This window comes from Coregonus clupeaformis, chromosome 29 (genome assembly GCF_020615455.1).
Source record: "Coregonus clupeaformis isolate EN_2021a chromosome 29, ASM2061545v1, whole genome shotgun sequence".
Lineage (NCBI taxonomy): Eukaryota > Metazoa > Chordata > Actinopteri > Salmoniformes > Salmonidae > Coregonus > Coregonus clupeaformis.
In genome coordinates this window covers 32,842,603-32,870,066 of record NC_059220.1, presented here as the reverse complement: position 1 = coordinate 32,870,066, position 27,464 = coordinate 32,842,603, and the positions used below count along the sequence as shown (strand labels likewise).

The 27,464-nt window shown below is 44.8% G+C and overlaps 1 protein-coding gene across 1 annotated transcript in view; it reads left to right on the top strand.

Moving 5' to 3' along the window:
* LOC121545056 (leukocyte tyrosine kinase receptor-like) overlaps positions 1 to 27,464 on the top strand; it is a 79,209-nt gene that overhangs the window by 20,119 nt on the left and 31,626 nt on the right. The window contains exons 2-15 of the mRNA XM_041855417.2: positions 4,284 to 4,373; positions 12,276 to 12,425; positions 12,706 to 12,934; positions 15,401 to 15,540; positions 15,659 to 15,799; positions 19,159 to 19,308; positions 20,669 to 20,769; positions 21,097 to 21,257; positions 21,525 to 21,619; positions 23,255 to 23,353; positions 25,203 to 25,377; positions 26,381 to 26,531; positions 26,750 to 26,869; positions 27,236 to 27,392. Coding sequence (XP_041711351.1) covers positions 4,284 to 4,373; positions 12,276 to 12,425; positions 12,706 to 12,934; positions 15,401 to 15,540; positions 15,659 to 15,799; positions 19,159 to 19,308; positions 20,669 to 20,769; positions 21,097 to 21,257; positions 21,525 to 21,619; positions 23,255 to 23,353; positions 25,203 to 25,377; positions 26,381 to 26,531; positions 26,750 to 26,869; positions 27,236 to 27,392 — 1,959 coding nt within the window. The remainder of the gene's footprint in view (positions 1 to 4,283; positions 4,374 to 12,275; positions 12,426 to 12,705; positions 12,935 to 15,400; positions 15,541 to 15,658; positions 15,800 to 19,158; positions 19,309 to 20,668; positions 20,770 to 21,096; positions 21,258 to 21,524; positions 21,620 to 23,254; positions 23,354 to 25,202; positions 25,378 to 26,380; positions 26,532 to 26,749; positions 26,870 to 27,235; positions 27,393 to 27,464) is intronic.

Below are 27,464 nucleotides of genomic sequence, written 5' to 3'. Positions count from 1 at the left end.
GTTGATTGGATATAATTTTCATATAATAAATATAAAGTTACATTTTTAGAGCCAATCTTAGGGAGTCATCTCAGCTTTGGTCCTCACATGTGTCGTTAAACAGTCAAATAATCCCTTACTCTGGAAACATCTTTGCCTCATTTGATAGCCAGTAGCTAGCCAAGAAGCCAACACCCCCAAAGTAAACATACATTTATTTGTTTTAGTGTTTTCTGAAATTAAACATGACAAATGAGGCCAAATGGCATCTAAGCTGAGAAAATATGTTGATGTTTGCAGTGAAATGTTAGTTTTTATACAGTATTAAAAACTGCATCTTACCCGATATATTTACAGCCTACTTCATTTAGTGAACTGCTTTTTTATAATTCAATTTCTCAAGCATGGCCCTGTCTCGTATGTTTTTCTTGAGCGTCTGGCAACATACAGACTGCCTATTGTTATGTTTTTCATACAGGCGTCAATCTTTAGAATGACGTGATACTAGTATTGGCTTATTTTGATTGTCTCTTTTGTCCAGTCTTGAGAGGTTGAGTTATGCTGACCCACAGTGGAAACCCCTATTCCTGTCTGTGTGTGTTGATCCTAATTGGACCGTGGGGTGTGTCACATGATTGGTCCATTAACCCCCAGGGCTCTGATTATTGGCGTTGTGTCCTGTATCCGGCCCTCTACTCCATAGAGCTAAAATTGTCATGTCCGCTTTATTTTTGTGTGACTTTGTAGTCAAAATTTGGCTATCGTTGTTTCGAATTCGGCTTGCTTTCTATAATTAATCTGTTTATACACATTTGATTTATTTAAATCACTTCGGCTGAGTTCCTGTTTGGGGAGTCAGAGATGTAAAGCGTATCGGTAGCCTGGAACCTTGAGTCAGATGGATCAGGAAACATGAGTAGGACTTTATTCTTTGTGTTAGAATTCCTAAGCCTCTAAGGGTTTACTGTAACGGTGTTGATGTTGCACCCTGTTCAGAAATAACATGATGCATATCAAATAGAGTGTTTGGGATGGAGTGTTTTCTGTGGGCTGTGTATGAGGCAACTCTAATGTTGTTTGGATAGATATTCCTGCTGGTATACTTATCCTGCTGCTTCTCAGTCTGTGGAACTACTGTAATGTAGGCCTACTGTATGTACCTCAGGAAAACAGAGCACTCACACATATTCTCTGCTGCCTGATCTTGTTTATGGCCCTTCTGTGAGTAGTTTATTAATATACACTACTGGTCAAAAGTTTTAGAACACCTACTCATTCAAGGGTTTTTGTAGAATAATAGTGAAGACATCAAAACTATGAAATAACACACATGGAATCATGTAGTAACCAAAAAAAGTGTTAAACAAATCAAAATATAGTTTATATTTGAGATTCTTCAAATAGCCACCCTTTGCCTTGATGACCAGCATTCTCTCAACCAGCTTCATGAGGTAGTCACCTGGAATGCATTTCAATTAACAGGTGTGCCTTCTTAAAAGTTAATTTGTGGATTCATGCGTTTGAGCCAATCAGTTACATTTTAGTCATTTAGCAGACGCTCTTATCCAGAGCGACTTACAGTTAGTGAGTGCATACATTATTATTTTTTTATTTTTTCATACTGGCCCCCCGTGGGAATCAAACCCACAAACCTGGCGTTGCAAACGCCAACTACCAACTGAGCTACATCCCTGCCGGCCATTCCCTCCCATACCCTGGACCAATGGTGCGCCGCCCCATGGGTCTCCCAGTCGCAGCCGGCTACGACAGAGCCTGGATTCGAACCAGGATCTCTAGTGGCACAGCTAGCACTGCGATGTAGTGCCTTAGACGGGAGACCTAGTTGTGACGGGAGACCTAGTTGTGTTGTGACAAGGTAGGGGGGTATACAGAAGATAGCCCTATTTGGTAAAAGACCAAGTCCATATTATGGCAAGAACAGCTCAAATAAGCAAAGAGAAATGACAGTCCATCCTTACTTTAAGACATGAAGGTCAGTCAATATGGAACATTTCAATAACTTTTAAAGTTTCTTCAAGTGCAGTCGCAAAAACCATCAAGCGCAATGATGAAACTGGCTCTCATGAGGCCCGCCACATGAATGGAAGACCCAGAGTTACCTCTGCTGCAGAGGATAAGTTCATTAGAGTTACCAGCCTCAGAAATTGTAGCCCAAATAAATGCTTCACAGAGTTCAAGTAACAGACACATCTCAACATCAACTGTTCAGAGAAGACTGTGTGAATCAGGCCTTCATGGTCGAATTGCTGCAAAGAAACTACTACTAAAGGACACCATTAATAAGAAGAGACTTGCTTGGGCCAAGAAACACGAGCAATGGACATTAGACCGGTGGAAATGTGTCCTTTGGTCTGGACTCCAAATTGGAGATTGTCTTTGTGAGACGCGTGTGGGTGAAAGGATGATCTCCGCATGTGTATTTCCCACCGTAAGGCATGGAGGAGGAGGTGTTATGGTATGGGGGTGCTTTGCTGACACTGTCTGTGATTTATTTAGAATTCAAGGCACATTTAACCAGCATGGCTACCACAGCATTCTGCAGTGATACGCCATCCCATCTTGTTTGGGCTTAGTGGGACTATCATTTGTTTTCAACAGGACAATGACCCAACACACCTCCAGGCTGTGTAAAGGATATTTTACCAAGAAGGGAGTGATGGAATTCTGCATCAGATGACCTGGCCTCCACAATCCCCCGACCTCAACCAAATTGAGATAGTTTGGGATGAGTCGGACTGCAGAGTAAAGGAAAAGCAGCCAACAAGTGCTCAGCATATGTGGGAACTCCTTCAAGACTGTTGGAAAAACATTCCAGGTGAAGCTGGTTGAGAGAATGCCAAGAGTGTGCAAAGCTGTCATCAAGGCAAAGGGTGGCTATTTGAAGAATCTCAAATATATTTTGATTCGTTGAACACTTTTTTGGTTACTAAATGATTCCATATGTGTTATTTCATAGTTTTGATGTCTTCACTATTATTCTACAATGTAGAAAATAGTAAAAATAAAGAAAAACCCTTGAATGAGTAGGTGTTCTAAAACTTTTGACCGGTGGTGTATATTTTCTTTTTAACACATTCTGAAAGCCTAGCTGCCTTGAGAACCCAGATGACCTTGAATGGCTCCTGTGGTAGAAAATAAAAAAGCAGTGAAATATGGTTTCCAGAATGTGTGTATCCAAGTGTTTTATTGTAATGTAAATCTCACTGACCAGGATTGATAAATTCAAGCCTGATCCCCTCCATCCTCATTTAACTGAGTAAGTGTAGACAAGCCGTAGCCAAAGGGATTACTGGATAATTAAGTTCAGCTGATGTTATTGAAATCTAAGGACAGTCAGATTCAGGGAGGAGACATTCCTAACTACTACGATTAAGAGAAATATATTGATGTTCCATCCTCTATAAACAAGTGGAGGTTTTATTGCCAAGATTAAAACAGGCCTGAAAGACAGGGGTTGTGTTTAGTCATAGGTGGTGATAATATTGTATATAGCAATGAGAGGACCCAATATACTGTATGTCAATCCAGAGAGAAGGTTATGAGCTGTTGTGTAATTGTTACCTTGTATTGAACTTATTGTCCCAGTTTTTCATGAAAGCTAAAAATGACTTATTTCAAAACAGAGCTTAATGTAATTCAATATTAGTACCAATAGTTGATCTACTTTGATACTACTATCCAAAGCAATGTGTGCCCATTTCAAACAGGGCAAAGGAGTTTTTAATAACCCTTTTTGGTTATTGTGTAGAGCTCAAGCCAAGTTGTTAACGGATTGTTAACTTCAGCCCATGTAAACAAACGATGTATTCTAAAGTAATGTTAGGTAATTGTGCTCACGTACGTAATACTATACTGCACCTCTCAAGTTTTGGATTTACAACCTGTTAACAATGCCTTATAAATGTTATGAACCTTGTTTTATTACAGTACAAACTCACCTTTTACAAACATCTTGTTCATATGCGTAGGCTACAACAAGTCGTTGTGAACACAAATTGATCCTACCTAAGGTTATATGACAAGCAATTATCTTCTGTGGGCTTCAGATTCATTATTGAAACTGTAGGACAACAAAAACATCAATCATTTGGCCACATTCATCTGCTAATTATATTCAACATGTCAGAGTGCAATTTATATGAAAAGGCCTCATCAGAGAACATTGAGCAAGCCACCTATCCTCTGCTGTCGGGACACACATTCAATAACAACAATCATGTAACCACTTATTTCTCTCTCTCTCTCTCTCTCTCTCTCTCTCTCTCTCTCTCTCTCTCTCTCAGTTAGCAGCTCCAGCCTTGCTCTATTGGACAAATCCCTGGAGGAGAACTTCATGTTCCCCCATCACTTGAGCCCTGAGGACGAGAGCCAAAGTAAGACTATTCACTTAGACACAACCACAGCTAGCTGTTTGTCATTAGCAGACCTGGAGAAGAAATCATTATTGACTTATTGACATTATTGATGCAATTACATAGAATACTCTCCCATATCGTTAGTTAAATATTCAAAGTGTGTATGGAACCCAACTTGTTTAGGTTCAGGTGTCTGTCGCTATTCATTGTTTTGCCTTCTAGGGCTGCCGTTTCTCTTAGGTAGTAGTATGTGTGGTCTGCAGAGAGTGAATTAAAACCATTGAAAGCACTAATCTAATACAGTGTTTGTCACAGCTTTTACAACATTGTAATGTGTTCATTTTGATTTGCAGCAACATCTCTAAATATAAAATGTGACACAGTCTGAAGTCAAAGCGTTGCGTTGTCAGTCTTGTTCGTTCATTAAATGAAGACCGTCTTGAAATTTTGTTTCACACAAAAAGCCTCATCTACATTGTTTATTCACGACAAAGGCATGCGTGTATTTATAGTAACCCATCAAACTGCATTGCAATCAAATTGATTTAAATACATTTTCCACCTAACCACTTCCATTGGGATATTTCTGCCTCCCAGAGGAGAGGGACGGCTTTCTTATTAGTGGTTTCACTCCTTCAGGACCCTCACATGACTCCCTCCACATTCACTTGATTAGATTGGGATTGTTAGATTCCCCATGCCAGTTATGGAGCCCCTAAAAATGTATATTTTCCTCTTCCAGACTGACATTCCCTGGTCTTCTGCTTATAATGGAGTTGTTTCAATGTCTGATCATTCACAAATGACTAGTTTGGCTTCATCAGACACCAAGCAGCGTTCTTGAATTGTCTTGTTGGTGTCTTATTGGAGAGATGCTAGATATCTCCTGACTACACTTTGGGTAAGTTCAAGCGCAAATGGAATTAGTCTGAAATGGACAATAACACAAAGCAGGGTTTCTAAGGTCATTTTAGTAAAGTCTGGTTGATGAGAAGAAACTGTACTGAATATGTACTGACATGAGTAATTTGTGCGTAATTGTCTGAGTGTAGTAGACTCCAGACACCCAAGTCATAGTTCTCTCTGCTACCGCATGCCAAGCAGTACCGATGCACCAAGTCTGGAACCAACAGGACCCTGAACAGCTTCTACCCCAAGCCATAAGACTGCTAAAGAGTTTGTTAAATAGTTACCCAATAGCTACCCGGACTATCTGCATTGACCCTTTTTGCACAACTCTTTTGACTCATCACATACACTGCTGCTACTGTTTATAACCTCTCCTGTTGCCTAGTCGCTTTATTCCTAATTATATGTACATATCTACCTGCTCAGCTGGTAGAGCACGGCGCTTGTAACGCCAAGGTAGTGGGTTCGAATCCCCGGGACCACCCATACACAAAAATGTATGCACGCATGACTGTAAGTCGCTTTGGATAAAAGCGTCTGCTAAATGGCATATTATATTATTATATTACCTCAATTACCTCGTACCCCTGCACATCGACTCGGTATATAGCTAAATTATCGTTACTCATTGTGTATTTATTCCTCATGTAAAATTTTTCTCTCTGCATTGTTGGGAAGGGCCCATAAGTAAGTATTCCACTGTTAGTCTACACCTGTTGTTTACAAATCGTGTGACAATGTCAGGGTTGAGTGTAGAGGTAGTATGGAATCAGGCGCAGGACACACAGAGGTTTCGAACAGACGTCTTTAGTGAAGTCCAAAGAACAAGCCACACACGGCAACAGGCAACAGGCGAACTTTACGCAACACGGTAAAGTAAACACAAGGCGCACAAAGTGCGGAACTCTCTCTCAAAATACAAAATACAGAGGGAACTGAAAAATGGACTAGCACACAATGTGACAATAAACAATTACACACAACACCTGACCAAACTCAGAGAACTAAATAGGACGCATAATGAACACTAATAAGGAACAGGTGTAACAAAACAGACAAAACCAATCAAACATAGAAACATCGAACGGTGGCAGCTAGTACTCCGGAGACGACGACTGCCGAAGCCTGCCCGAACAAGGAGAAGGAGCAGCCTCGGCTGAAACCGTGACAGTACCCCCCCCTTGACGCGCGGCTCCAGCCGTGCGCCGACCCCGGCCTTGGGGACGACCAGGAAGACGCGGAGCAGGGCGCGTGGGATGACCACGATGGAACTCGGTCAGAAGAGACGGGTCTAGGATGTCCCTCCTCGGCACCCAGCATCGCTCCTCCGGGCCGTACCCTCCCACTCCACGAGATATTGGAGACCCCCATCCGGCGTCTCGAATCTAGGATGGACCGAACAGTGTACGCTGGAGCCCCTCGATGTCCAACGGGGGCGGAGGGAGTCTCTTCTATCTCATAGTCCTGGAGTGGACCAGCTACCACCGGCCTGAGGAGAGACACATGGAACGAGGGGTTAATATTCTTATAATCAATGGGCAGTTGTAACCTGTAACACACCTCGTTCAATCTCCTCAGGACTTTAAAAGGCCCCACAAACCGCCGACCCAGCTTCCGGCAGGGCAGGCGGAGGGGCAGGTTTCTGGTCGAGAGCCAGACTCGATCTCCAGGTGCGTACACTGGCCCCTCACTGCGGTGGAGATCGGCGCTCGTCTTATGTCGACGGATGGCTTGCTGCAGATGGATGTGTGCAGCGTTCCACGTCTCCTCCGAGCGCCGCACCCACTCATCCACCGCAGGGGCCTCGATCTGGCTCTCATGCCAAGGTGCCAGAACCGGCTGGTACCCTAACACACACTGGAAAGGGGTTAGTTTAGTGGAGGAGTGGCGGAGAGAGTTCTGTGCCATCTCGGCCCAGGGAACATATCTCGCCCACTCCTCCGGCCGGCCCTGGCAATACGACCTCAGAAACCTACCCACATCCTGGTTGATACGTTCGACCTGCCCATTGCTCTCCGGGTGGTAACCCGAGGTAAGGCTCACCGAAACCCCCAACCGTTCCATAAACGCTCTCCAGACTCTGGAGGTAAACTGGGGGCCTCGATCAGACACTATATCCTCGGGTACCCCGTAATGCCGGAAGACGTGGGTAAATAGAGCCTCAGCGGTCTGTAGGGCAGTAGGAAGACCCGGCATGGGAAGGAGACGACAGGCCTTCGAGAACCGATCCACAACGACCAGGATGGTGGTATTCCCCTGGGAGGGGGGAAGGTCTGTAACAAAATCCACCGAAAGGTGAGACCAGGGTCGTTGTAGAACGGGCAGGGGTTGTAACTTACCCCTGGGCAAGTGTCTGGGCGCCTTACACTGGGCACACACCGAACAGGAGGAGACATAAATCCTCACATCCCTGGCTAACGTTGGCCACCAGTACTTTGTGCTAAGGCAGTGCACTGTCCGGCCAATTCCTGGATGCCCAGAGGAGGGTGACGTGTGAGCCCAATAAATGAGTCGATCCCGGACCTCGAGCGGGACGTACGTCCGACCCACCGGACACTGTGGAGGGCTAGGGTCGGTGCGCAACGCCCGCTCGATCTCCGTGATCGACCTCCCATACCACCGGTGCAACCAGACAAGACTTAGGTAGTATGGGGAGTGGGCTCAACGGACCTCTCCTCCGTGTCATACCGCCGAGACAGGGCATCTGCCTTCCCGTTCTGGGACCCAGGGATGTAAGTGATCTTAAACACGAACCGGGCTAGAAACATAGTCCACCGAGCCTGGCGAGGATTCAGTCTCCTAGCTGCCCGAATGTATTCCAGGTTACGGTGGTCAGTCAAAATGAGAAAAGGGTGTTGAGCCCCCTCAAGCCAATGCCTCCACACCTTTAGGGCTTGTACCACGGCTAACAGCTCCCTGTCCCCTACGTCATAATTACGCTCCGCGGACTGAGCTTTTTCGAATAAAAAGCACAGGGGCGGAGTTTAGGTGGTGTGCCGGACCGTTGTGAGAGAACGGCCCCGATACCGGTTTCAGACGCGTCCACCTCCACTTGGAATGGTAAAGCGGGATCCGGGTGCGCCAGCACCGGAGCCGAGGTAAACAGGTCCTTCAGTTTCCCAAAAGCCCTGTCCGCCTCAGCTGACCACCGCAAGCGCACCGGACCCCCCTTCAGAAGGGACGTTATGGGAGCTGCCACCTGTCCAAAACCCCGGATAAACCTCCGGTAGTAATTCGCAAAACCCAAGAACTGCTGCACCTCTTTAACCGTGGTTGGGGTTTGCCAATTACGCACGGCTGACACACGGTCAACCTCCATCTTCACCCCTGACGCAGACAACTGATAACCCAAAAAGGAGACCGACTCCTCGAAGAACAGACATTTCTCTGCCTTGACATACAGGTCATGCTCCAACAGCCTCCTCAACACTCGGCGCACCAGGGCTACATGCTCGGCTCGGGTAGAACTGTACACCAGAATATCGTCTATGTACACGACTACTCCCTGCCCCTGCATGTCCCGGAAAATCTCATCTACAAAGGATTGGAAGACTGATGGAGCATTCATTAACCCGTATGGCATGACGAGATACTCGTAATGACCGGAGGTAGTACTAAATGCTGTCTTCCATTCATCGCCCTCTCTAATGCGCACCAAGTTATATGCGCTCCTGAGGTCCAATTTTGTGAAGAACCGTGCCCCGTGTAATGACTCCGTCATAGTCGCAATCAGAGGGGAGTGGATAACTATATTTCACAGTAATCTGATTGAGACCGCGGTAATCAATACACGGGCGCAAACCTCCATCCTTTTTCTTCACAAAAAGAAGCTCGAGGACGCGGGCGAAGTGGAGGGCCGTATGTATCCCTGTCTCAGAGACTCGGCAATGTATGTCTCCATTGCCCTCTTCTCCTCTTGTGACAAAGGATACACATGGCTCCGCGGGAGCGCAGCTCCTGCCTGGAGGTCTATCGCACAATCCCCCTGTCTATGAGGCGGCAACCGCGCCGCTCTAGTCTTGCTAAACACGAGGGCCAAATCCTCATACTCGGGGGGAATGTGCAGTGCGGGCATTTGGTTCGGACTCTCCACCGAGGTCGCCCCTACGGAAACACCCAGACATAGCCCCTCACACTGAGCAGACCACCCCTTAAGAGCCCTCTCTCGCCACGAAATAGTAGGATCATGTGTAATCAACCAGGGAAGCCCCAGTACCACCGGATACACAGGAGAGTCGATCAGATAGAGCTGAATCGTCTCCTCATGACCCCCCTGCGTCTCCATCCTAAGTGGCACTGTGACCTCCCTAATCAACCCGGATCCTAACGGACGGCTATCTAGGGCATGTACCGGGAAAGGATTATTTACCGGAAGGAGAGGGATCCCTAACTCTACACTGAATTTACGATCTACAAAATTCCCAGCTGCGCCTGAATCTACTAGCGCCTTATGCTGGGAACGAGGTGCAACCTGTGGAAAACAAACAGGTATAGTTATGTGAACGACAGAAAGCTCTGGGTAAGTGGGGCGCCTACTGACCTGGGAGGACTGCCCAATGTGTGGCCTGCCTTCTCTTCCACCAGGAGACCCTCCCCAGCACCTAGCCGCGGTGTGCCCTCCACGGCCACAGTTGGTGCAGGGGACGGCCCCCCTCAGGCTCCTTCTCCTCCGTTCTCTAGCGCCAGCACCTCCAAGCTCCATAGGGCTAGGCTCGGAGGTGCTGGAGGGTGGAATGGGCGACCCCCACCCGGGACGTCCACGGGTGGCGAGCAGGGTGTCCAGCCGAATGGCCATGTCAACCAATTGGTCAAAAGAAAGCGTGGTATCCCTGCACGCCAACTCTCTCTGGACGTCCTCCCGGAGGCTGCAGCGGAAGTGATCTATGAGAGCCCGCTCATTCCACCCTGCATCTGCCGCTAGAGTCCGGAACTCCAGAGCAAACTCCTGAGTGCTCCTCATCCCCTGCCGGAGGTAGAATAGACGCTCCCCCGCCGCCTTCCCCTCTGGTGGATGGTCAAAAACTGCACGGAAGCGGCGGGAGAACTCCGCATAGGTGATAGTAGCGGCGTCTATTCTCCTCCATTCGGCGTTGGCCCACTCCAACGCCTTGCCGGTGAGACAGGAGATGAGGGCGGAGACGCTCTCGTGTCCCGAGGGCGCCGAGTGTACGGTGGCGAGGTAGAGTTCAACTTGCAGCAGGAACCCTTGACACCCGGCAGCGGTGCCATCGTACGCCCTCGGGAGCGAGAGCCGAATCCCACTGGGTTCCGGAAGTTGGACAGGCGGACTGACTGATGGTGTGGTAGGTGGGGTCGTGGGTACCCCGCTGGTCTCCCATCGATGGAGGGTGTTCATAACTCTATCCAGAGCGTGTCCGATTTGATTCATCCTGTCCTCCTGTCCACGAAGACGCTCCTCGATGATTTCACTGGGTGCGGTTGCTCCTGCTGATTCCATCGAATCGGTGTGTAATTCTGTCAGGGTTGAGTGTAGAGGTAGTGTGGAATCAGGCGCAGGACACACAGAGGTTTCGAACAGACGTCTTTAGTGAAGTCCAAAGAACAAGCCACACACGGCAACAGGCAACAGGCGAACTTTACGCAACACGGTAAAGTAAACACAAGGCGCACAAAGTGCGGAACTCTCTCTCAAAATACAAAATACAGAGGGAACTGAAAAACGGACTAGCACACAACGTGACAATAAACAATTACACACAACACCTGACCAAACTCAGAGAACTAAATAGGACGCATAATGAACACTAATGAGGAACAGGTGTAACAAAACAGACAAACCAATCAAACATAGGAACATCGAACGGTGGCAGCTAGTACTCCGGAGACGACGACCGCCGAAGCCTGCCCGAACAAGGAGAAGGAGCAGCCTCGGCCGAAACCGTGACAGACAAATACACATTTATTTTATTTTATTTTGATATTTAATGATGGCCTTTTGTTAAGGCTCAGAGATGCTTTATAAAAGGTTTTCAATGTCAAACTAAATATACATTTTCTACTGAATATGCTGTATCTGGTTTGGTATTTGCTGTTCTTGGAGATAGTCTGCTTATTGTCATTATCAGAGTCTGGTAAATGTACTCTTAGATAATGCATGTCAGAGAGCTCCTTTGGTATGAGTGGAAAGTGTCAGTGACCCCTGTGAGGCTACCAATTATGTGGATCACTCTGCATTGCTTGTCTGAATATGTTCAGAATTATAGTAGAAACAGTAATGCCCACAAACTGTGGTAACTGTACTGAGGATGTGTCAGCAATCATGAGATTATCTCTCCGTTCTATGCTGTCCTTGAAGATGAAGTCTATACTGTAGCTAATTTACTGTAACCATTTCAAATGACAATTGCGGGAGATTTGGTTAATTTCTGCTAATTTCACCCATGGGCATTTTGAGTTTCTAAGGAACTATTGGTGGAGTGGAGTACACATTTAAGGAGTTGTGATCTCATCATAATTCTGAAGCAGGCTGCCATGTTGGCCTAAATTGGCATCAGATAAGGATAATTATTTCCATGTGTTTCTGTCAAAGTGGGTTATGTCTCCATTTCATTCATTTGTATAAATACTGTCAACTCATTTGATTACAAATCTATTTCAGATGGAGTGTCCCTCTTGAATTCCATGTTGACATGAATTTATTTATTTATTTAACCTTTATTTAACTAGGCAAGTCAGTTAAGAACAAATTCTTATTTACAATGACGGCCTACACCGGCCAAACCCGGACGACGCTGGGCCAATTGTGCGCCGCCCTATGGAACTCCCAATCACGGCCGGTTGTGATACAGCCTGGAATCGAACCAGGGGGTCTGTAGTGACGCCTCAAGCACTGAGATGTAGTGCCTTAGACCACTGCGCCACTCAGGAATGAATACAGTACAATAGAAATGGTATCATACAGTTACAGTGGCCAGTGTTTAGCAAGAATGTGTGACAGGTCCACAGAGTCAGTATCAGATCTAATTAAACTCTTTATCCTCACTCCTGCAGTTACCTCCTGTGATTTTGAATCGCCTTGCTCCTGGAGCTTCTCCAATCACAGCATCAGATATGATTGGAGGGTCACATCACCACAGCAACACAGATCCAGCACACAGGCCATGAGGCCGGTCAGCGACCATTCGGAGGGGAGCTCTGATGGTAAGGGCACAGTCACAAATTGTGTTTTTCACTCACACTTTTAATGTGCTACTTCTTTCATCTCACTGAGAGCATATTGTAGTATACTGTATTCAGAGTCATTAGAGAGATGGTGACGTGTGTTGAGTGCTGGGAAAACAGCCAAGAGAGAAGGACACTTACGGTGTTTAACACTGTAAGTAGGTCTATGTGCAGTTGGAAAATGCAGTATTTTCCCTAATAATTTTGATATTTTGTTTTTACTTCAGGGAAATTATTGTCTGTTTCCCTCCCTTTCTAGGTCACTTCCTGCTTTTGAGTCCCTCCGCTGCCTCCAGGGCATCTAGGAAGTGTGAATACCACATCACTAGTCCAGTGGTCTACAATAGTGGTCCACTGTGCCATCTGCAGCTGGTCCGCTTTGAGTCAGGGCCCACCGCTGGAAACCTCTCAGTCTTAGTGAAACCAGTCGACTCAGCATCTGTCATCAGCACAGCAGCTCTCAGTGGCAGAGCCCAAGATGGCACCAGGTCAGCAAGGCCTTATGATTAGATTTTATGCTCATGTTTAGCCTCTTATGTTTCAATTTTACGCTTGTTCACTTGAACATTCCACACAACTTCTCAACAATCTCTATTTTGTATGCTTAGAGTAGTAGCATTTGCTGGACTAGCTCTACACTGCATCCATGTGTAACTCACTTACGGTACTCTACATTGTATCTCGAGGAAGTTCTTAGTGGCGAACTCAGAATTCCTACACCAATCCACCTAATACAGTAGTGAAAGAAAGGGGACAGCATTGCATTGAAACACTGCTAATAACTATAAGGTACTCAGTCTGTTGATGGATTGAAGTGGTTGTTTTAAGAAAGACATGGATCAATCTGCTATAATGCACTGAAGTGTAGGTTCTTGGGACGCCTAGAGGGACTTGACATACAATAAGCTTTAAGTATGGCATGGAAATACCACTACATCCCTTGACATGGAGAGAGATCACCTTTGTGTAACTATTGTTGGGCAAATGTCCTTAATATTGATCTAATATGTTGGGCACAGCCATTCTGGGACCAGATAAAAGCATTTTGTTTCCAAATGCAGACCCTGAAAATGAATTTGGACATAATTGGCCTGGACAGTAGCGTGGAGGGAAGGGCTGGTTATAACCTGGCCTCTTTATTTGGAGAGTAATAGAGTGCTTGTTCATTATGAAAGAGGTTTTAACTCACAGACAGTAAGATGGTGAGTACTGGGGATGACAGGTCGCCTTAATCGCCACTGGAAGCAAGACATACTGTATTAACAGGGGTGGAAATATAGAAGAAACAGATGGAAGTCAACATGGTGGGATCACTAAGCTTTCAGCTTGACAAGTCTTTTTTCTCACAGAATGTACAGTACTGTATGATTTTCAGCACTCACCCACCGTAATGTACAGATACATTTGTACCTATTCGCTGAGGTAGTAATAGAAGTGGGCTGTTAAGAGCATCTCCTTTAATGTTCTCGAATAAAGGCGTACCTATCAAAAAAAAAAAAATGTCATTAGGGTTTAAACTTGGATTTGAAAGGTGATGTACACATATTCCATTTAGCTCTCTTCTCATATCTTAGTCAATCCACACTGCCTAAATGGGTTTGGGGGTCTCCTCTCCTAACGTGAGCTAGCTAGTCTATAAATATCCATTGGTGTGGTGTTATGCTCCTAGGTTCTCTGACAGGTCTCAGATAAAGGGATTAGAGAATTACTGGATTTCCAAATGAAAGTGGTTTAAGGCATTTACATTACATTTACGTCATTTAGCAGACGCTCTTATCCAGAGCGACTTACAAATTGGTGCATTCACCTTATAGCCAGTGGGATAACCACTTTACAATATGTTTTTTTAAATGTTTTTAAATGTTTTTATTTAAGACGCTATGCAGCAGGGGGATCTCCTAGCTCCTGTGCTGTCGTTGAGCTCAGGGAACCTCACGTGGATGGATGGTTGTTGTATGGATGGTACTGCAGGAGCAAAGACAGCATAAAGCCAATCTGAACAGTGTACTGTATGTTGTCAAGAAAGACTGGAATGCAGACAGTTTGAATGTAATTTTATTTGGGCAAAAGATATACAAAAATATGTACAATGTGTTCCCAGAGGATAGCCAGAGGATATCACATTATTGATTAAAACACTTGTTTCTAAAGTGGTCCTTGATGGTAAAAGACAAGACAAAATTACAAACAAACACATTAAATTCATACTGACATCCCAAAAAGTGGCACTATAGATTGCACTTAAAAATAGTTGAATGAGCAGATGTTGAGATGATGGACATAATATGTTATGTTATGCTGACTTCAGTTGAGAGGGAAATGTATAAACCTGAATGTAAAATGTAGTAATATAAACTTTAAGTAGAATATAAACTGTAGTATAATGGTTGCGTGGGTATGAAGATGCAACTCACTTCTCCCATAAAAGTAAAGTTGTTTATCCACTTACTGCCCATTTAATTTCTACAGATGACCAGAGACTGTTTGTTACATAGACAAGGCTGCTTAGATACTTATTTGAACCGAAAGTCCTTTCAAGATTTTGCCACCTAGACACACGCGCACATACACACACACAAACAAACACACGTTATGTTCTTCTATCCTCGTGGGGACCTAAAATGCATTTCCATTCAAAATCCAATTTTCCCTAAACCTAACCCTTACCCTAAGCTTAAACCTAACCTTCTAACCTTGACCCCTAACCCCTAAACCTAACTCCTAACCCTAACCACTAACCCCTTACCCTTACCCTAATTCTAACCCTAAACCTAACCCCTAAGTTTAAAATAGCCTTTGTCCTCATGAGGATGTGAGAAATGTCCCCACGAGGGAGAATTTTCCTTGTTTTACTATCCTTGTGGGGACTTTTGGGGATTTTAGGTCCCCACAAGCATAGAAGAGCCAACCCACACGCACACATGCACAGTTAACCCTCTGTTTGCTTGGAGCAGGGACCAGTGGGAGGTGCTGGAGGCGGTGATTGGAGAGGTGGATGAGCCCTTCCAGGTGACCCTGCTCTACTCCACTTGCCTGGGGAAGGATAGGGGCTCTCTGGCCCTCGACTCCCTGGAGCTCATAGACTGTGACATGGGTAAATTCTGAATTACATCTCCAAACATCAATAGAAACATAAAAATGCTATGATATTTTTCCGTAAACTAATTCGTAAACTAATCTGGAAACTAAATGTGAACTCTTTCTTGTTCCAGGTCACCATGAATTACAGCTGGGCACAGACTGTGACGAGATCACTTCTTTCCACTGTGACCTGGGAGGCTGCATTGACAAGACTAGAGTATGTGACTTCCACAGTGACTGCCCCCTAGGGGAGGATGAGGGATTTATCTGTGGTGAGTCTAAGGCCTTAAAGGGATACTGCGAGATTCTGGCAATTAAGCAGTTTTTCTACTTACCCAGAGTCAGATGAAAAGTAGAAGAACGGCTTGATTGGCAGAATCTCGCAGTATCCCTAAGAGCAGCTTCAACAGTGCAACAACGTTACATGACATTACTGAGGGTGAATTCAGGGTCCAGAGTTTTCATGGTCATCATGTGGCTAGGTACAATTCTGGGCCCTATGTATGTGTACCTTGCATCTGATCTTTCCAAGAAAGATGTTGTCGAATATGTTTATATCTCTTATCTAAACTTCATTGGAAATTGGAATAAGTTGTGTAATATTCTGACATTTCAAATAGGCCTTCACCATAATTCATTGTCAGCTTTGATTATTTATTTTCTACCTCACCAACACAATCTTTTTTCAAAGTAAATCTTATAACGTAGGATCAGATTATGTTTGAAATAACTAAGCCTAAAGGAAAAAGAGTTTCAGCATTTTAAATCACTTTGTTTTTAGTTGGGTATTCTCATTGGAATAAATTAATGCAATTAGAAGTGAGAAGAGTGATGTGACAAGCCACAAAGACAGAGTGTGGTACCACTGGCAGGGTGCATGCCATTTGCATTAACTGTATTAAAGTTTAAGGCCATGATGAATTGTTAATCCTTTCACTGGAGGCAGTGGATTAGCCAACAGTAAGTGCTCTCCTTCTCTTTACTGTGTTTCTCAGTCAGTTCCTTATCCTAAGAGCTAACTGTAACAACCACTAGGTGGGCATTGCATTTAGAGACAGAAATGTGCCAAAAGAGTCCTTCCACTAAGGCTAATATTTTTCTTTGGACCATTCTCTGTGGGTTTAATAAATGTACTGTTTCTCCAAGACACCACTTGGTACTGAAATACCATTATTCCCCTCAGCAGCCTCCACTGATATACATAAACTTTTCAGTTAACATTACAGCCTTGACTTACCTTTCGTTGTGGCTGGCAATGTGACATTCTTGCTCTGCAGCTCCAAATTTACTGTAAATGTTAGTGTCACAGTAGCCACTGGCACTGACTAGCCAGTAAGCTTGCAAGCTATTCAACAATGCAAGCAACTTTTCCTCTAAAACATATTAGCTAGGTACATTCTTGAATAATGCAACTAAACCATATTACACTCTTGAATAATGCAACAATTCACAAGCACGTGCACACAATTAAAGGGTTTATTTTCTCGTTCGTACACGCATTAGCTAAATGTAGCTTGCAAGACAATAAAACAGCTAGCTATCAATGCTAGCTAGTAACGTTAGCATATCAAACATGAACGTTTACCCCTCTCATACAAACTGGTTGAATCACCATTGTTTCAACGTCATTTGTCAACGTATTGTGACGTTGAATCTACGTGGAAAATACATTGGATTTGAAAAAAGACGTCAACGTAAACTGTTTTGAGGGTGAAATTTCAACCACAGGATTATGTCATCATGATAACCAAATGTAAACATAGAAAAACCTTGTATAAAATATGTTTCATTTGTACCTTTAAAACAATGTCAGATCTTCAACGTAATATCCACTATCAGAAAAAAACAATAGGCTGGGCAGCACCTCCTACTGGAGAATGTATCTATCTAAAGCTACCCTTTGGTCTCCCATCCAGGGTTTTAACCAAGCCCAGCCCTGCTTAGCTATGATATTTGTCACTGACTATTACCAACGTGCAAATTAAATGTGACCATACTTTATCACATACAGTGCCTTTGGAAAGAATTCAGACCCCTTGACTTTTTACACACTTTGTTATGTTATAGCCTTTTTCTCAAATGGATTAAATAAATAAAAATCCTCAGCAATCTACACACAATACCCCATAACGACAGAGCAAAAACAGGTTTTTAGAAATTTTTGCAAATGTATTAAAAAAAACTGAAATACCTTATTTACATAAGTATTCAGACCCTTTGCTATGAAACTCGAAATTGAGCTCAGATGCATCCTGTTTCCATTGATCATCCTTGAGATGTTTCTGCAACTTGATTGCAGTCCACCTTTGGTAAATTCAATTGATTGGACATGATTTGGAAAGGAGCACACCTGTCTATATAAAGTCCCACAGTTGACAGTGCATGTCAGAGCAAAAAACAAGCCATGAGTTCGAAGGAATTGTCCGTAGAGCTCCGAGACAGGATTGTGTCGAGGCACAGATCTGGGGAAGGGTACCAAAACATTTCTGCAGCATTGAAGGTCCCCAAGAACACAGTGGTCTCCATCATTCTTAAATGGAAGAAGTTTGGAACCACCAAGACTCTTCCTAGAGCTGGCCGCCCAGACAAACTGAGCAATTGGGGGAGAAGGCCCTTGGTCAGGGAGATGACAAAGAACCCGATGGTCACTCTGACAGAGCTCTAGAGTTCCTCTGTGGAGATGGGAGAACCTTTCAGAAGGACAACCATCTCTACAGCACTCCACCAATCAGGCCTTTATGGTAGAGTGGCCAGAAGGAAGCCACTCCTTAGTAAAAGGCACATGACAGCACGCTTGGAGTTTTCCAAAAGGCACCTAAAGACTCTCAGACCATGAGAAACAAGATTCTCTGGTCTGATGAAACCAAGATTGAACTCTTTGGCCTGAATGCCAAGCGCCACGTCTGGAGGAAACCTGGCACCATCCCTACGGTGAAGCGTGGTGGTGGCAGCATCATGCTGTGGGGATGTTTTTCAGCGGCAGGGACTGGGAGAGTAGTCAGGATCGAGGGAAAGATGAACGGAGCAAAGTACAGAGAGATCCTTGATGAAAATGGGCTACAGAATGCTCTGGACCTCAGACTGGGGCGAAGGTTCACCTTCCAACAGGACAATGACCCTAAACACACAGCCAAGACAACACAGGAGTGGCTTCGGGACAAGTCTCTGAATGTCCTTGAGTGGCCCAGCCAGAGACCGGACTTGAACCCGATCGAACATCTCTGGAGAGACCTGAAAATAGCTGTGCAGCAACGCTCCCCATCCAACCTGAGCGAGCTTGAGAGGATCTACAGAGAAGAATGGGAGAAACTCCCCAAATACAGATGTGCCAAGCTTGTAGCATCATACCCAAGAAGACTCGATGCTGTAATCGCTGCCAAATGTGCTTCAACAAAGTACTGAGTAAAGGGTCTGAATACTTATGTAAATGTGATTTTTCCGTTTTTTGCTTTCTCATTATGGGGTATTGTGTGTAGATTGATGAGGGAAAAAAACAATTTCATCAATTTTAGAATTTTAGAATTTTCGAGAAGCTTTAATTTGTATAAGCTGTATCTGAATGTATAAGTGTATAGGGCACTGAATGAGTCAGTGAAGCGAGTATGTTTTGGTCCACTGTGTCCCCATGCAGACACTCTGCCCTATGGAGCCCACTGTTCCTTTGAGCCTGGGTCCTGTGGCTGGTCAACGTCCAATGAGCTGTCCTCTTGGAGGAGAGTCAGTGGGGAGGAACTGGGACACAGTAAAGACGTGCTGGGGACAGCTCTGCAAAACACACAAGGTAAATGGTGCAAAACACACCAGGTCACTCAAAGGTAACCAGGCCTAAAATTGCTGGCTAACACTTTATTTGAAGGGGGTATACATGGCACCTTTATCATATTAGACATAAATAGAGATTGGGTATTGCATTGTGCTGTATAAAATATCAATTTTACACTAGACTGGTCCTCATCCTGTAAATTGGGTATTGTTTTTTACTCAGTCACTAAACACTGATGGACATACAGTGTACTGAAAATTCAGTTCACTGTTCAATCTTGCAACCTTTTTGTCATATGAGCAATATAGTATAAGCACCTTGAATAAGCATCAGTATAAGCACCTTTTGCACCCAATAGGCAATTGACCAGGAGTTGTAAATGGAGATATGATGGTATCCTACAGCTCTAGGGTTAGATGTGTCCTCTGAGAATTGGTTTTCAAGTGCTGCTGAGTCTCGTCCATCAGGTGCTTGAGCTAAGAGAGGGGAACTATGAGAAGACTGTATAGGAAAATATGATCCTTCAGGTTTCTTTCCATGTTTCTCATATTACACAGAGACTGGAAATCCATGTTTTTTTTATGACTCCAATGGATTTTTATTTAGATTCAAGTTATCAAAACATTGGGGAATTTAATGGCTTAGTACAGTATTTCCCAAACTCGATCCTGGGGACCCCAAGGGGTGCACGTTTAGATTTTTGCCCGTAGCACTACACAGCTGATAAATAACCAACTCATCATTAAGCTTTGATTATTTAAATCAGCTGTCTAGTGCTAGGGCAAAAACCAAAACTTGCACCCATTGGGGTCCCCAGAACCGAGTTTGGCAAACACTGGCTTAGTCGGAGAAATTCCTTATGGCCCTGAAACTCAACTCTGGACCTCGAAGCCAGTTCCACTGCCTTTCCCCTCTAATCAGGGAATGATTTAGACCTGGTACACCAGGTGGTTGCAATCAATTATTAGGAAGAACAGAAAACCAGCAGGCTCCAGACCTCGTAGGGTCAGAGTTGAATACTCCTGCCCTATGGGTTTATCACTGAATATATTTGAATTATATCCTTTGGAAAGTTTGTAGATGATTTACAATCAGTTATAATACTTGATCATTATCTAGCCCAGCATGATGTGGTGTGAGGTAAAGCGTGCCCTGTTTCTGCTAAATTGATTTCCTTTCATTGACTTCTGCATTTCAGTTTAGAGCTCCAATTGGTTTCATTCCAAATTGACAAGCACTGCACCAAGGCAATATATATAGTTTTGCAGATGAGCACTGAAAGGCTGTTCTCTTCAGAGCTCTATCAGTAATACCCTTTTGAGTGGTGCAATATGTCAGTGTCCACTCCCCTCAGTGTTGCGGTTATTGTCCCCCCCAGGGCACTTCCTGTTCCTGGCGGTGAGAGGGAACAGTTCCAGTATTAAAGCGTCTGTCCGAAGTTCCTCCTTCCCCCGACCGGTCTCTACCACAGCCTGTCAGGTGAGAAAAATAGACCTATCTTTCCACCAATGGCTTCCTTACAATCTCCCCTACTTACTACATGCTCACTGATGACTCACTGATGAGTTCTAGACATCCTCATTAAGGACGTTTTAGAAACACCCTCAAAGATGCCAGAATCTCACAACCATAGCCAAGTCTTACATTTTTTTTGGTAATTAGTCAGCGGCTCTATCATAACAAAGAGCAGTCCTCTAGTACTACACACAGAATATTAATCTTCATACAGTTAAGCCATGTTCAAGTCTTCAAACAGTATGTCATGAAATTCACTGTAACGTCTGTTCTTGATGTCGCTGTCTGCAGTTGCATTTCTCCCTGTATCTCTATGGGGAGTTTAATGGCACCGTGCTGCTGTCACTAGAGGATAACGGTACTGTTGCATCCCCGTTGGTGTGGGAGAGGTCTGGACAGTGGAAAGACAACTGGCAGGACATCACTCTGCAGCTACCTGCCCTCCTCAATGGGTACAGTGCCATAATGTACTGCTAAATTACTGACCAGAGGTGTCAAACATACAGCACATAAAAGCTCAAAGTTAGTTTCTTGAGTGATTGTAGTTCATTGATAAATGATGACTGTGTTAGTTAGTACAAAAATAGTTTTTTGTAGTAACTAAGAAATGCATAGACTGATATGTGAAAGAATTTAAGGTATTTTTTGGTACTTAAACTAATATGAAAATAATGCCATACTGTGTTTCCCTCCATTCATGGTGATGTGTGTTCTCCCAGGTTCCACCTCAAGGTGAAGGCTCTGTGGGGACCAGGCTCCAATGCTGACATCGCCCTAGATGACATTGCCCTGGGGGCAGCATGCTTTGACACAGGTAGCCCTCCATGTAACACAATCTGTACACAACACAAAGCCAGCTCTCAATGTAGATACTGTAGCATACTGTATGTATGGCTAGAGTACAGTGGGCAACCATTTGGAGGGCTCCTAGCACGTCATTGAATAATCTCTCAAACGAACAGCAATTGAGTAAAACTTCCATGGGGCGGCGCGCACAATTGGCCCAGCGTCGTCCAGGGTAGGGGAGGGAATGGCCGGCAGGGGATGTAGCTCAGTTGGTAGAGCATGGCGTTTGCAACGCCAGGGTTGTGGGTTCGATAAAATAATGTATGCACTAACTGTAAGTCGCTCTGGATAAGAGCGTCTGCTAAATGACTTAAATGTAAAATGTAAATGTAAATGTCTTAAGATTACATTTACTGATTGAGAGGGGCCTCTTTCATAAAGATAGAGCTAATAAGATTCCTTAACCCATTACAGTCTAAGCCCTGTCTAAGCCGGGGGAGGGGGGAGGGGGTTCTACTAAGCTATATGGAATTGTTTTAAGAAGGTCATACCAGCCTCCCGAATGGCGCAGCAGTCTAAGGCACTGCAGCGCAGTGCTAGAGGCGTCACTACAGACCCTGATTCGATTCCATGCTGTATCATAATCCAGCTGTGATTGGGAGTCCTAAAGGGCGGTGCACAATTGTCCCAGCGTCGTCCGGGTTTGGCCGGGGTAGGCCGTCATTGTAAATAAGAATTTGTTCTTAACTGACTTGCCTAGTTAAATAAAGGTTAAAAAAAAATACAGAAGAATGATGCACACAGATGCGACGGCTAACCACTGTTTCCAACGCAGCTGGAGATCTCCCCTGGAGGCCCGATGATCCACACACTGCCTGATTGCTTCTGAAAGAGGGAAACCGACATAGAATGCTTCTCCCCTGGGATTCGAATCTGCAATCCGACAATAAAATGTTACGCCAACAATGGGTTCCAGTGTCATATACGTTATTGTCACGCTCGAGGACACATCTTCTTCGCTCCATCGATTCTTCTCTACCATGAAGCTCTTTGGTCAGAACTCTGGAGAAGTCTGCCAATATTCGTTTTATTTGATAGGCATTGCAAATGCGGTTAGGTAAATGTTGGGAGGGAGGCAGGGGGCTTGCAGAGTCTCGTGCAAGGCAAATGGTTCTGTGGCTGCGGGTTGGCTGTGGGTTGGCAACGCCAGACAGGCACCAGTTGGGCGTGATATGATCGGCACACAGATTTATCGTCCCTATTACGTTTTACTGTAGCACATCTCCAGACCCTCCAGAATTCCACAGCTAATTGCAGCTCCTAAGTCATAACCTCCCTTATCATGTCTCCTGCTAAGACTTAAACAATGTCCTCCCTCGCAATTATTACTTATCTCCTGAAGCCCTTTGTCTTTCTCTACTTTCTCCATAAGTCTGTCTTTCTTTCTCCATCTCCTCAACCCATGAACTTCCTGCAGCTCATCCCTTTTTATCTACTCAACTGGAACTTATCCTGCCCTCACAAAAACACATCTACGCTCTAAATCCTATCTCTGTCTCCGTCTTTGAAGAAACCATTATTAATAGAAGACGTATGAAAGAGAATGTTTTTCAGGTCCGTCTGTAGACTGTAGAGATGAATGTGTCTGTCTCCCTCCTCTCAGATCTCAACTCCCTGCTGCTCGGACACAGATTCTTCCACGAAATGGACTCCATCAGTAAACTGGATTTCTTCAGCCCCCTCCCAGAGCCCTCTGCCTCAGGTACACTACCAGCTGTTCTAATGGAATATATTTTGCATTTCTAAGACCAATGGCCTTTGCAGTTTGATTTTCACAGGGCTTTTCCCCTCCATTTTGCATAATACACCAGGTGCATCCATTAAAGTAATTTCCTTTGATTTCCTCAGCAGCTGCTCCACTATATGTACAGTGGGGGAAAAAAGTATTTAGTCAGCCACCAATTGTGCAAGTTCTCCCACTTAAAAAGATGAGAGAGGCCTGTAATTTTCATCATAGGTACATGTCAACTATGACAGACAAATTGAGGACAAAAAATCCAGAAAATCACATTGTAGGATTTTTAATGAATTTATTTGCAAATGATGGTGGAAAATAAGTATTTGGTCACCTACAAACAAGCAAGATTTCTGGCTCTCACAGACCTGTAACTTCTTATTTAAGAGGCTCCTCTGTCCTCCACTCATTACCTGTATTAATGGCACCTGTTTGAACTTGTTATCAGTATAAAAGACACCTGTCCACAACCTCAAACAGTCACACTACAAACTCCACTATGGCCAAGACCATAGAGCTGTCAAAGGACACCAGAAACAAAATTGTAGACCTGCACCAGGCTGGGAAGACTGAATCTGCAATAGGTAAGCAGCTTGGTTTGAAGAAATCAACTGTGGGAGCAATTATTAGGAAATGGAAGACATACAAGACCACTGATAATCTCCCTCGATCTGGGGCTCCACGCAAGATCTCACCCCGTGGGGTCAAAATGATCACAAGAACGGTGAGCAAAAATCCCAGAACCACACGGGGGGACCTAGTGAATGACCTGCAGAGAGCTGGGACCAAAGTAACAAAGCCTACCATCAGTAACACACTACGCCGCCAGGGACTCAAATCCTGCAGTGCCAGACGTGTCCCCCTGCTTAAGCCAGTACATGTCCAGGCCCGTCTGAAGTTTGCTAGAGTGCATTTGGATGATCCAGAAGAGGATTGGGAGAATGTCATATGGTCAGATGAAACCAAAATATAACTTTTTGGTAAAAACTCAACTCAGTCGTGTTTGGAGGACAAAGAATGCTGAGTTGCATCCAAAGAACACCAAACCTACTGTGAAGCATGGGGGTGGAAACATCATGCTTTGGGGCTGTTTTTCTGCAAAGGGACCAGGACGACTGATCCGTGTAAAGGAAAGAATGAATGGGGCCATGTATCGTGAGATTTTGAGTGAAAACCTCCTTCCATCAGCAAGGGCATTAAAGATGAAACGTGGCTGGGTCTTTCAGCATGACAATGATCCCAAACACACCACACGGGCAACGGAGTGGCTTCGTAAGAAACATTTCAAGGTCCTGGAGTGGCCTAGCCAGTCTCCAGATTTCAACCCCATAGAAAATCTTTGGAGGGAGTTGAAAGACCGTGTTGCCCAGTGACAGCCCCAAAACATCACTGCTCTAGAGGAGATCTGCATGGAGGAATGGGCCAAAATACCAGCAACAGTGTGTGAAAACCTTGTGAAGACTTACAGAAAACGTTTGACCTATGTCATTGCCAACAAAGGGTATATAACAAAGTATTGAGAAACTTTTGTTATTGACCAAATACTTATTTTCCACCATAATTTGCAAATAAATTCATAAAAAATCCTACAATGTGATTTTCTGATTTTGTTTTCCTCATTTTGTCTGTCATAGTTGACGTGTACCTATGATGAAAATTACAGGCCTCTCTCATCTTTTTAAGTGGGAGAACTTGCACAATTGGTGGCTGACTAAATACTTTTTTCCCCCACTGTATGTCTGTATCCTTTCCATGCAACACAGGGAGTTTGTTTGTTGACTGACATGTGGCTCATGTGTCTGTCTCCTCTCCTCAGAGGTGACCCTGATGACCTGGTGGTTCACATCCTGTGGGGCCAGTGGCCCCCAGGGCCCCACCCAGGCCCAGTGTGACAGCGCATACCGCAACACCAATGTCAGTGTCACCGTGGGCAAGGAGGGCCCGTTCAAAGGAGTGCAGACCTGGAGGGTACCAGCCACCAACAGATACATGTGGGTGCACATTTTGCTATGTTCTTCTAATCTTGTAGAAATATGAAAGCCACAGAGAACAACTGTTTTGCAATCGGAACACTCTTGCACTAGACTAAACCATACGGTAAAGATGCTTGAAACAAGCCCCCTGACCAATGATTGCATCTGTACGTCACGACTGACAGCTGGCAGGAAGCAGCCGCCTAACCTGAGAAATCAGTCAACTGAATAAATACAGGTTAAATATTACCCTGTATCACCTTCATGTCACGTATCTGCTAGACCTATAGAATATAGGCAAGTCTCTGGAGTGCCAAGATTGATTTCCACATCATCCAGGTTAGGGGAGGGGGAGTCTGATATGGGTTCAGACCCTGCCTGGGCTGTGTGTGTGTGTGTGTGTGTGTGTGTGTGTGTGTGTGTGTGTGTGTGTGTGTGTGTGTGTGTGTGTGTGTAAGTAAGACTGAGGCAGAGTGAGAAGCGTGACTCACCGGCTGGAGGCATAGATTAGTCTATCTGTGCTCACTGCTCACTCTCTCTCCATAATCTGGCCCCTGCCAAGGCAAGGCTTTGAACTCATTTATTGTAGTTGCTGGTCTAGTCATGGGGCCTCATTACAATGAGCTCCACAACACTAGATGTTAAAAGAGGTAAAGAAAGACAAGAAGTGGGTATCAGGGAGCTTCTCTGCTCTTCTTTGTTAGCATTGGTATGTTGTTGTCGGGGGGCTCAGCTGAGCTCTGATTACAGTAAAACTACAGAATATTTACCATGATTTCATCTGATGATACAAGCTGATGATACAAGTCTCAGGCAAAGCCTTGGTATTGCCAGTGTTACAGTATGATTTGAAGAGCTGCAAATCTTCTGATGCACTATAGAGACCAAACCAACATGGCTTTTTTGCATCCTTTCTGCAATGCTCACTCGTAATTAATTGAGTAGCCACTGTTATAAGGTCACCTAAGCACCAAACATGACCTTCAGTGGTCTTATCACATGTTTAATGTGCCCTCCTCAGGATCTCAGCCTATGGAGCTGCAGGTGGCAAAGGAGCAAAGAACCACAACAAGCGTTCCCACGGGGTCTTCATCTCAGCCATCTTCCCTCTGGAGAAGGGAGACATCCTGTATATACTGGTGGGACATCAGGGGGAGGATGCCTGTCCAGGGGTAAGTGTTAGAGGGGAGAGTTAGGCTATCTCAGGTGACATTATGGGTGGATAACCTGCTGTTCAAAGTGTTTAGTTTTCTTTCAATGTTTGATTACTTCCTGGTACTTCGGGTACCATCCAGAGAGTATTTCCCTCCTAATGGTATGAAAATATAATTTCAGACTGGCAGCCATTCTCTCTCAATCTGATCTGACCATGTCCAATTGTTCTCTGTAGAGAAATCCCCTGACACAGAAGATCTGCCTGGGGGAATCCTCAGTGATAGAAGATGCGTTCACTGGTGAGGATTGGGCAGGAGGTGGAGGGGGTGGCGGAGGAGCCACCTATATCTACAAGGTAAGAGTCCCTAATAAGAGTCCCTCCTCTCAACCTAACTTCATTCAACTATTTTCTGCTTTTATCTCATGATGGTGTCCGTCGGAAGCAGATGTAGCTGCTAGATATGAGCCGATTGATAAGCTTCAAAAAAGTTCTGAATGCATTCTAAAAGATAATTTATCATGGTCTTTATCTACAGATGTAGTGTTACAAGCAGTAGAGGTCAGAGGTTATGTTAATAGTTTTTTATCACAAGAGCCCTTTAACCTAGGAGTTGTATCTCTTTGTAACGCTGGACTGGCCCCTAAGTGGACTATGGACCATGGCAGAGGGTAGAGTGGTACTCTAAAAGCTGTTACTGTGTTTGATTGTGACCCCTGCCAGATGGAGGGTGGAGTACTGGTGCCTCTACTTATAGCAGCTGGTGGTGGAGGTAAAGCCTACCTGGAGGACCCAGAGAGCAGCTTGGACCAGATCCCTCTGGAGCAGTACGAGAATGACACGGTGGCCACCAGCTCCAACGGCAAGACTGGAGCAGCAGGTTGGTAGGGTTGCCTTTACCTCATCCCCTCCATGTGTCCCTTCGCCCTGATTTTCTTCACAGAGCTAACTA